At 35.5% G+C, this 12015-nt stretch overlaps 1 protein-coding gene across 1 annotated transcript in view; it reads left to right on the plus strand.

The window, feature by feature from the left end:
* Positions 1–12015, plus strand: part of WWOX (WW domain containing oxidoreductase) — a gene marked incomplete at its 3' end in the record, with an annotated part of 133676 nt that overhangs the window by 18676 nt on the left and 102985 nt on the right. The window contains exon 5 of the mRNA XM_009578956.1: positions 9627–9733. Coding sequence (XP_009577251.1) covers positions 9627–9733 — 107 coding nt within the window. The remainder of the gene's footprint in view (positions 1–9626; positions 9734–12015) is intronic.

The raw sequence follows: 12015 nt of genomic DNA on the forward strand, positions 1-12015 counted from the left end.
GATGAAGCTACAGTAGCACGCACAAAAATGTTGTTATTTATTTGCTTAATAATGTATTCAAGTAATGGTACTTATAAATAGACTGGCTTTATTTAAATAAACAAAAAAAATGGTCACTTATCCCATAGTGACTAAACATTCAGAAATGATTACTTACTGGGAAGTAGTGTGCCCTAAGTGTCATGTCAGATTTGACTACTTGGGTCTGATCTAGATTTCATTGAGATGCTGGTTTGATGCTGACTTACATTGCGGGCAGATTTATTGTTTTCTGCTACTCTAGATTTCAGTTAAATGTTTACTTGGGAAGTGTTTATTTTGCAATCAAAATAGAAGTAGTGTATTAACATAACTGTACTCTAACAAAATATTTTTTATCCCTTATGAATATAAACATATGTAATTCTGAATAGAGTAATTTAGGTTTTTAACTAAAATTAGGAATATGAGTCACACTAAAATGAGTTCTGCTCGTTTTGAGACAAAGTTGCTAGCTCAGGTTTCTTTTAAAATGTATATCTCTCTCTTTGTTTGACTTGACTTGGTAATAATACACGTAGATGCACTTTTAGGTGGAAAGGTTATTTTTGTCCAGAAAACATGAAGTTGTGTGCAGAGTTGCTGCGTATTCAGATGCCTGTTTTCCCCTCTGATGTGTTGTCTGTTACAAAGGAAAAAATTATATGCAAACAGAAAAATAAACTATCTAATAAATTCTCTTTAAACATTAAATTATAAAGCCAAATGCTAAATTCTGATTTTTTTTTTTAAATACAGTAATTGATTTGTGTTAGGAAAACTGGCTGACTTGCAAGAAGCCACACTGTCATTTTTAAAGACAATCAAAAGAAAACATGGATTTATTCTATGCTTGAAGAAACACTGAGAATAAAAAGTTCAGAGAGAGTAATCTTCAGTTGCAGATGTGATGCTAAGATATGCCTAGTTGTGTTAATTTCTGCAAATGATTTTAGTATTGGTAAAATGCCACTCTGATAATGTCCATTCGACTGATACAATACACTTTAAAAAAATATTTGGGAAAGATTTGGGATTTTGTAGGAGCATGATCCTATCATTTAATAGGTGAAGAAAGGCAAGATGAAACATGAAGGCTGAGACTTTTCCCCCCCTCTTAAAGGAGTGTATGTTATTTAAACAGAGCTTTGGGATTAGTTGAAATGGAAGATGCATGTCTGAATCCTTTTGACTGGGATTTTTGGTTGCTGATGTACAGCTAATGCAAGGAGTAGATATGAAAGATAAAACTGGGATTTTGCTGAAAATTCAGTTCTTTTCTCTGATTCTCCTTCTCTTCCCTTCACTCTAATCCCTGGCCACTGTTTATCTATTCAGGCACCTAATAGGACTTGTTTGTATTTACATGACCTAGCAACTGAAAAGAAAATCTTGATTGGGATGATCTGTGCAGTTTAGTATTAAATTTCAGTTTTGATTCTGTCTCCCCCTATGTTTTAATTAAGCTTCTTTAAGAATATCTAACTTATTTCAAAACAACAGTTTTTCAGGGTAGTCGTCTCCATGTATTTTACAGGCAGACATTTAATGGTTAGTGGGAATTGCCTTTACACAACTGAAACAAGGTCTTATCATGGGACATGTTAAGTATCTTGGCTTTGAATTTAGTATGCTGCATCTCACAATAGTGTTCATTCCAGACTGGAATGCTTGGCTGTTATTGCAATATTTATATTGGATAGTAGCACCTCCACAACATAAAGGATAGGAAATACGGGTTTGAATCTGCTGCTAGACTGTGCCTTTGGATAGCTGAGATAATTATCAATGTCTAGGTTTTAACAGAGCTGAAAGGACTGAAGTCCAAGCTTTGTTCATGTCTTGTGTAATTGCATTTTAAAGTGAGTTGGTGGGCATCTTTGGACAGTACAACTAGAGTAGATACCAGATCTGACTGCAACTTTGTGGCTCTTAGTCGCAGAATATTTGTAATGTATGCGCCTGACATAGTCACTGTTCCATATTTTTGTTTGCTTGCAGCATCTTCAGTTATGAATTTAGCTTGCTTTGCCTCAAATGATGCATTTTAAATTTTTTACAGGAACAATGAGTCACAGATCTTTATAATCCCATTAATTTAAGGATGTTTTTTCATATTTGTTTAGTGTTGTGCTCCCTTCAGGTGAAACAAAGTATTTTGACTTGTCAGTGGCAATGGCAATGCACTTATTGTTAAGAATAACTTTGCCTTGCCCAGAACAGTATGTTGCAAAGAAGCGTAATGTGTAACGAGTGCATATTTAAGTTGGTTAGATGGAAAACAGAACCAATGCATTAGTCATCCTATTTCGTTTTCATTGGCTTTTTCTGTGGTTCATGACTCCAAGAAAAACACGTTTGTCCAATTTACACACAAAGGGAGAGGCAGGATATATCTTTCATATAACATCAAACTTTTCAATGAAAAATATCAGTATGTGTCACTACCATGTGCATGCAAACAGACAGGAACAAACGCAGCATTAGTATTTCATGCAAATTGCTCTTTTTAAATTTAGTCTCTTAAAAATATCTTGGTGCTTTATTTGCTTGAAAACTTGCATTTGGAGCAATGCCTCTCCAAGATTTTTATCCTAAATATCCATATTGAAGCAGAGTGATTGTGGCCAAGCAATCCTGATAGAGAATGCATGGTGCTTTTTGGGCTCTAAAAAGTATGAGTTTGTCAATGATGTGATGTTTTGCATATGGCTGCCATCACTCCATGGCAGATCTCTTGCATGTTGTACCCTTAAACCACCAGCACAGGCAACGACAATCTTAGCTGCAGAAGATTCTTCCCTAAATCACACATCATTGTTGCAGTATTTCAACCTGAAAAGGAGCTAGTGTAACTCCAAATTCTTCATCACTTTATCTTTAGCACATTTGAATCTGCTTTACTCCTTTTCTGAGGAAATGTTGAATAAGATCTGATTCACTGTCACTGGCATTTGGGTCTTCCAAGTTGAAATAAATCTAATGATGTCTAGGAGACAAGTCTCTTTTCCATTTATATGTAGTTCTCTTGGGTCCCAAAAATCAAAAACCACCTAGTCTGTTTGCTGAGATGCAGCAGTTGGGATGAGAGTCTATTTTAGATTATAAAGATGATTTGTTGCAAGTTCTTGAGTGTTTAACCTTTTCACAACTCTCCTCTGTAGTAAAACTGGACTTCAGTTGCATTTCATGTAGATTACATGTTGCATTTGAAAAAAAAGTGTGAGTATTGTGTATTGTGTCAGGGTTCTGCTCTTAAGGTTTTTCTCATTTTCTTCCTTTTTAGCTAAAACTCAGGTTTACTCTTGATCCAGGAAAAATGTACAGTTTTGTTTTCAAAGCAAAGAGGGTTCGAAGGGAGTTAACGTCTTCTACCTGGAAAAATATTTTTGTGATACTTTTACTACTTCTGCATTAAAAATAAATTAAAATCAAGTATGATTTGGATGATGATCAGATGTTGCAGATGAACTTTCTGATGGTTGAGTTAAATGCAAACTCCTGAACTAGTGGCTATACTGCCCTTAAGTGTGAGGCCAGAAAATATTTTTTCATTTACATTTAGTGCCAAGAATGTTTTAGTTAAGGTTTCGTATTTTCTGGACTGCAGAATTAATTTTAAAAGCTGTTGCTTTTACTTGATGAAGGTTATATAAAATTATTGATCCTTCCCAAGAAGAACCAAATTGTACAAATAAAAAACTTCCTATTCATTGGAAGTTGGATTTTTACTTGCAATATCATAATACCATATATAGAAAAGAAATTGCTCTTCCAGCTACTAGTTATCAAGGAATGATTCTGTACAAGTCTCTTACCCATTTTGTATTAAAAGAAAATAGAAATATTTCCAAAAAAACCCAGACCTATTCTGAAAATTAACTCGCTTCACTCTGCAAATGGGGCATCTGTCTATTTATAAGAACCCAATAGATGTTTGCTGCAATTCAGAAAGCAACGTGAAAGTTTGAGAACAATGTAGTGGGGGGAAAAGAAAAACCTGAACACAGCTGTAAAAGTAATACACACTTTTAGTGATATAATACGTTCGTGCTTACAAAATCTGAGTTGGTTTCTGCTGTTACACAGTCCATAAGTAATCCATCAGTGTATGCAAGGCCAGAAATATGTAACACAAGCAGGCTAATGCTTTTCACTTCCAATTCCACAGAACTTTTGTTCACTTACTTGATCTTACTATGTTTACTGTGATGGAAGGGAAGAAGGTTTTCTTCTGGACTCCCTTTTAGTTTACATTCAAACTGCCTGTGACATAGGGCTCAAGGAAGGCTTGACTCATGACAGCTTTAAATTGTTACTTAAGCACATGTGAAGATGTTTTAGAGTCTCAGGGCCTCCAGAGCTCTTCTATTGGTGGAGAGAAAGGAAGAAATGATTTTGAAGAAACTAAATGCAAACAAACGCTGTAGGGTTTTAAATTGAGGACTAAGCTGTTGCAAAGAAAGATAGCATCACTGCTTTCCAAATGTGTTGTAAATGAGAGAACCAAGGTATCCTGGAGTGTTTGGGAGAAGGTAGAGAAGCTGAAGAAAACTTGCCATGGTCTGAAATGTTTTTGAATTTCTTCTTGTATATTCAAACTTTCTTGTATTTGGAATAAAGGAATGGTTTAACATATATAAATGCCTGATGCACATCCTTTACAAAATGTCCCCCAATGATAATGGACTATATGCTGTCTACTTTATTTAAAAAAGAAATTGCTGAATTACTTTTCTAGTCAGTGAATCCCTTTCTCTGTTTTATAGAGGAGGTTGTACCGTTTGACAGAGCCATATACTGATCTGGTGTATGTTGACACAATGTAGTTGGCATTAATTGAGCGATGCTAACTGCTCATTAATTGAGACTCTTAGCTGAAAATCTGTCCCAAAATTCACTGATAGTAGTCGACTGCAGATAGACAAGAACGTGAGAGTATTAAATTGAACAATCGTCACAGAAGATGAAGAATAAAATTGAGTGCTAAGTCTGAGTCTTTATGAAAGCATGCTGTAAATAAAGGGCTGAAGGATTTTGAATGTCTATAGCCAATCCCGCGCACTTGTAGCTCTCTTGATAGTTCTGCTACCAGTCCTTTAGGTTAGCTGCTGATGTAGAGAGCTGTGCCATAATGTTTATCCTCATGTATGTCTTAAACGGGATTGTTACTTTTGAGTGTCAGATTAGAGCTCATTCTGCTAAAGCAACAGCAGCAAGAGTAGTCAGTCTCAGGACAGTCTTGTCTCTGGAGATTTCCAGGGCAATCACTTAAAATTTATCTTAGTTTTATAAAACATTTGCTCTACATTGAGTATTTAAATATACTATGACTGTTTTTCCACAGTGTACATTATTTAAGCATGTTGTTCTTCTGTCAAATTTGGGGGAAGTATCTATCTTACTCTTTGTAACTGGCTGTTCTTGATGCTCAAGTGTATTATCCTATGCTGTTTTTCTAATGTGGTTGTTCCTACTTTTAAAAAAACACTAGTATATAATGTGTGATTTTTCTATACGCAGATATTGAAGTTTTGCAGCTTTTTTTGAGCTGCCTACTTTGAAATCTGAAAACTGAAGCACAGAGTTTCCTTCAGCCGTGTACACCCTTTGCCAGCTGTTGCAGCTAGGCAGAATGTAAACGGCAATAGTTCTTGTCGGCAGTAGGCTGTGCTATCTGGTTTACCTGGGTTAAATAGCTCTGCAGCTGCAATACCCCGGCACTATGGGACAGGGAAGATTCACCACTGGAGGATATGATTTGTTTCCTGGAAAAGATACTAGTATCATTGCCGTTAATGTTCCTACATTGTGAAAGGGCTGTGTCACTGTAAGAGAGCATGTTGGTAGCAGCAGTCTTAGATTAAGTGAAGTTTTAAAGAAATGTTTGGTTCTTTTGAAGTCCACAGAGTTGCTTTTGTGGGTGGAATTAAGGTTGTTCTGGTTCCTTAATTATGCACGTCCTTAACATAGTTATTTAGATTTTTCTTTCTGTTTAACCCTACTGTGATTTCTTTTTTTTTTTTTTTCTTTTCTTTTTTTGAGGTTTTACTGTTTGGACATTTATGATGTTTGTGGTTTAACTTTGGTGTATGAAACCACACTCAATGTGGATTTTGATTCAATGTAGTTTTTACAGATAGGCAAGGTTTTTCTTTGCAGAGTTTAAATAGTTTTGTACTTTAAATACTCAATCCCTGTGTTAGGCTGAGGTTTTAAAATTTCCTGTATATTGAAAACATGGCTACATTTTGCTGAAAGACAAATGTTGTTGGCAAGCTTAGTTTAACACAATGAGTCTGTTAAAAGAATAAAAGTTTTCCACTATGCTAGAAGCTTTTCCCCACCTGTTTAAGCTATGTGACACTGGGGGAGGAAAGAAGCCTTAATTTTTGCAGGAGAAACAAAAAGCTAAAGCCGTAAAAGGACTTGAATACTGAGGTGCTTCCAAACTCCTGCTTCAGGTGTTTCAGTTAAAAATTGCATTCTTCTAAGCTCCTGCATAGTTGTTTCTTAAACTCTAAAGGTACTTAATTGTACTGCTTAATGAGGATTTTCAGGTCTATGAAGATTTATTTTAAGGACACATCTAAAACCGCTGCAGTCTCGAGAGTGAACAAGTTGGTAGGTAGATCATACTTAAACCCCAGTGAGCTCTATGAAGTAGACATTGTGTTACCTCTTCTTCTTGATATATTTAATTTGGTAGATGGTCTGAAAAGATGCCTTATGAATTATGCTTCCACAAAGTGATAGAAAGACCAAGTAATAATAGTTATATACAACCCCTACCTTATAGCCAGTAATTCAGTAGCTGAATTGGAACCTTTATGTGGTTTGGGGTACCTGGATTTGTTTTTCTCCTTTTGCATAAATCTAGCTGTCCTAAATACAGTGCAAGAGTGTTCATGAATGAGTTAGTAGTTTAAAATATGTTTGATGGGGAGAGACATTAGCACTTGACCTGTGGCAGTATTTTGAATGGAAGGAGGGACTGCTGCTTAAAAATCCTCTGAAAAGAGTTTTTTTTAAGCACATAATTTCATGGAAGGATTCAGAACATGTCTGCCTAAGGGTGAAGAATCATCCTTTGGTAGCCTAGAAGAGAGTGAGTACGTCCTAAAGAGGAGTGTTTAACACTCATCTCCAAGTTTGCAGGGAAAAATCAAGGTGGTATTAAAATTAACTAAATTCGCAGCATGTAACTCACTTGGTTAAGTTTTAATCTTTCTCAGTTTAGTTTATAATGAGAATCAAGTTATTAACTGTAAAAGAGAATGGCATGGAATTTATTATTTTGCACAGTGTGACATGGGGTAGAGTTAGCAAAACATCATCACGCTTAGCTAATTAAACTGACTGTCAACTCTAGATCTTTGTATAACAGTAGAAAAACTGTATTCCCAGGCATTCCAACTAGTTTTTAGTATTATGGTAAGCTGGTCAAAATAAGTGTATTTTTTGTGCAAAACAAGAAGCATACAGCTAGCTAGTAGTACTCTGGTACAACATGTCTTACATTAGTTACATGAAAAATTCTAGTTAAATACGCTTAAAGTGGAATTAGGAACAGGGGAAATCTTTGCATATGCTGTAGCTGAATTCAGGTGCATGCAATGAATTATCCAGGTAATTAAAGTTGCTTGGTGCAATGAATGGCTTTAAAAGAGATACAAGAAAATTGCTTCGACTTAAATACTGTAAGTATGTAATTGCAGAAAATGGTATAAATTCATCTTGGTGTCTGTTGTTTCTATAATGTAAGTTATGTCTTGTGGTGTAACTGAATTTTTTTGCTCCAGGGTGTTTTGGAAGTGAGACAGCCCATCTTAATAGGGTTTTTGGTAAACAATTTTTAAAAGGAAAACATGAACATGCTTTAAATGTCATAAAGCTAAAACAAATACCTCTTCTCTTTGACTTCTTCACATACTCAAATTGCTGGGCATTTCAGTTTGATTCTTCATTTTCTAGTTTAAGCCTGTCTAATTGGAACTCATTAAGCTACATTATGCCTCTTTCAGCTGTATGGAAGTTTCTGTCACTGTTACAGTTCTCCATGGAGATGGGCACCCAGTGATACTGTTGAATACATCACAAATCTGTAGTAGCTCACCCCTGAGAGAAACCCAGTTTCTGGCTCAGTTCTCTGCACTTTATGGGTGTTCTGCACTCCCAAGAACTCATCATCACAGATTTTTTTCCAATTAAATGAAGTTTACCTTGGACCAACTTCTATGCAGCTTTTCATTAATGAATTGAACAGTGAAACAGAGTACGCTTACAAAGCTTGCAGATGATGTGAAGGTGGAAAGAGTTGCAGCTCTTGGTGGACAGTTTTGTAATTTGAACTGATGTCACTAAATTGCAGTACAGTTCCAAATGAACAAACTGAAATTAATCTGAAAGCTGGTCTCCTTTTAGAAAGGAGAAATGAAGTGCCCAAATTCAGAACGGGGAAGAAATGATTAACAGTATTGCAAAAAAAGGTTGTTTACAGTTGTTTAGAAATTCACTGTGAAACTTTGTTCTATGGATGAAAGAAAAAAAACCTGGGGATATAGATTCATGTTGCACTTTAATTGCAGCAAAGTGTGAACTGCCTGTCCAGTTGTTTCAGATTTAGAAAGAATGTGCTTGCAGATTAAGTCATATCAGTGGGTTAGGCAAAAGAGGGATTTTTTTATGGATTATTTTTTCTCCGTATCACTGGTACATCCAGTGACCCATTTAGCCCCGTGGTGCTCTAACCAATATATTGAAGCTGCTTGGTATTTGATTGGTTATTCATAATGAGAACAATTGTGAAAAATTGTTCTCAATATATCAGTTGATGATGGGACAAAAAATGAGTTTATTTTACACAGATAATTTAGGGAAAATTTTAGCAAAGATTTTAAACTGCGTGGATAATAAAACATACATGTAGATTACAGATCTCCTTAGGTAGAATCTCATTTTCTAAGAATGAGCTTAACCCCTTCTGGGAATGGTTTAACACTTGGATAGTTTTCTGGTCCCTGGTTTTGTGCAGCAGTGTTCTACAGATGGGGTGGTGTTCAGATTGGAAAAAGGAGTAGTTATCTCCACGTGATTTTGATTTTTATTCCCTCACACATCCCGTTGGATGATCACCCCTGCCATCTGAGGTGGTCCTCAGATTGATGAATCAAAGGCTAACTGTGCATCTAAAGAGCCCAGAGCTCAGTTTTAGAATACTCTATCACTTTCACTGTGATGTTGCCAGGCATAATGGTTCTGCAATCTTGCCTTATGGCTCATTCTTCAGTCAAACAAGTAAGGAGTAAGTATAATCCTGCTCTTCTAACAGCTGAAGACACCGAAGCAGAGAAATTGAAGATCCCCAGCCTACTTTGTACAAAATATATAAAATTATTGTCCCAAAGACCCATTCGAATTGAGGTGTCTAGGTGTCTACCTTTTTTCATATGTGCTCTTAAAAGCTGGGTCCAGGTGACTATCAAACCGGTAGTCAGACTGCAGGTAGCGTTAGTGTGCTGAAGTGTGTGGCTCACCTTCTCAGGTAATTTTATAGCTTTGTTTTGTTACTGAGATCTATTTCTGACTAGGAAAATGTTTTATCATAGGTTTTGAAACAGCAAAGTCTCTTGCACTGCATGGGGCATATGTTATCCTGGCCTGCAGAAATATGTCAAGAGGCAACGATGCTGTACAGCGCATTCTTGTGGAATGGGTAAGTGAATGTGTATAGTGTCCAACACTATGCTATGTTTTTCAAGACATGAAGTCTTTTGTGCAGTACAAGCAGTTAAATAATTACATTGCCATGCAACAATCTAAGGAAGAAGGTATTTGTCTTATTTTGTAATATCCTGTTCAGTCACTGGTGTATCAGTGATAGATTTTTCATTTCATATGACCATATTGGACTGCAAGGCTTGACATGCTGTTATCCATGTTACATACAGATGCTTTGTAAGGGCGAAAATGTTTGAAAGAACATGTTTCATAGTTCATAGGACAGGACATTTCCAGAACCAAAGTGTATAACTAACTGAAGAAGAATGTACGCACTCGAATATTAGAGACAGCCGCTATTTTGCCAGTAGTTTTTATACTATGAGACATTTCAGAGAATCATTCTTACACTTTTCAAAACCAAGAATGTTTCCCTCCTTTTCTTTCCTAGTCCATCAGGCCCAACAGCACTGCTGCCAGGCAGTCTGTCTCAACATTTTTTTTTCCTTCCTGTTTCTTCCCTCTTTCATTTTTCTTCCATTTTGTCATGCAAATTCAAGCTCTTCAGTGCTGTCTGTTCCCTTGTTTCTCTTTGACTCCTAACTTCCCCCCTCTCCCTTTTTTTTTTTTTTTTTTTGGAACTTCTAAGGCCCTTATTAAAATTTATTCAGTGTTATTAATTTATTCCTCCCACAGTCATTTACTTGCTAGTAAGGATTGCAAGCTACTTTTGTCTGAGCTTGCTATGACTGCTGACTTCAGGAGATAATCTGTTGACACAGTCCTATACACTTTACTTGAATAATAAACCGCAGGATCAGATTCTCGGAATTTTATTTCTTTTCTGCTAAAATTAGTAATGAATGTTTTAGTTTTATTTCCCAAGCTCTGAAAATATTTCAACTGCTACCAGATGATATGGGAGAGCACTCAGTAGTATTAATATTTACACATAAGTAGTCTACAGATAATTATAATATTTATTAGTGCAAAACAAACAGTGCTTATTTACAAGTATTTCCAAATAAGTGATGCTTATAATATTGCTGATTTTTGTAACCACAAATTTCTTCAAGAAACAGTCTTTGGATTTAGGCCTTTTTCTATTCCCCAGATGATATTAATGATTTACAGTAAAGCACTGGGAGGGAAAAATACCTTCCTTTCCCCTTCAATACTTCACATTAAAGCGCTCTTTTTGTTTTTTATTTCAATAGCATGGAATTCCAAGAGATGGAATGTGTTGCTTAAAGTTCATCTATCTGTTCTTTTTCAATAGAACTGGATTTAGTGATATTCTGTCTTTTGAATTTAGTAGTCCCAGTCCAGCTAAAAATATATATGTATATGTTTTTTATGTCACTAAAATAAGGCAGTACTGAGTACCTTTTATTTTAAAAATATCCAGTTACGCCCTTAATTCTAAGCATATCTCAGAGCACTTTGAAGGCAATGGGAGTTCAGGAGTACTTGTCTTAATACCTATATTATATCACCAAAAGTTAATGAGTTGTTAATTGAATGAAGATCACTGAAGGTCAAATTACTTCAGAACTAAATTTATTTACTAACAGTTTTCAAACTCTAATTGTTCAGAAAAGAATCTCATCTCTAAACCGGGTAGCTGGAAAGCCTTCAATGCGTCTTTGTAATGGCTTTGTTGTTGTTTATTGAGAGGGACTAATTAACTTTGATTATTGCACTAATATTATGGCACTTTGACAGTCCCTCAGATTTATGACTCTGGGAAAATAAACAAATGAAATGCAGGTGCTGGAGCAGAAAGAATAAGTTATTACTGAACTTTAATTACTTGGAGTGTGTAACCAGGAGAGAATTAGTTGATGAATTACAAGATGCTTAAAATTTACATCAAATTGTAAGCAATCTTGAGGAAAACAAACACAAAAACCTGCCCCAAAGTCTGTTATTGAAAACAGAGACAAAGATTAATTTGATTGATTGATACTAATATTAAAATATTGATGTAAAATATTAATTTTTAGCTTAGAGGTGTAGGAAGTTGTTATAGCAGGAAGTTGTTAATTGAAAATTCTTTTCTAAAATGAAAGAGTTGAAGAAAAATGTCAACAGCCTCTGCATATGGTTCAGATGAATTCTCAATATGTAGCTGCAACTATCCTGCTATAAAGAACTTCGAAGCATCCACAGTATTTTGTCTCCCTTGTTCCTAGGGAAAGCAAAATTATTGAAAGGAAATCGGTTTACTTTTCAATTTGGAGCCTATTTTAAAAAAAATACAGCTGTTTAGTATGC

This window comes from Fulmarus glacialis, unplaced genomic scaffold (assembly GCF_000690835.1).
Source record: "Fulmarus glacialis isolate BGI_N327 unplaced genomic scaffold, ASM69083v1 scaffold31155, whole genome shotgun sequence".
In the NCBI taxonomy this organism is placed as follows: Eukaryota; Metazoa; Chordata; class Aves; order Procellariiformes; family Procellariidae; genus Fulmarus; species Fulmarus glacialis.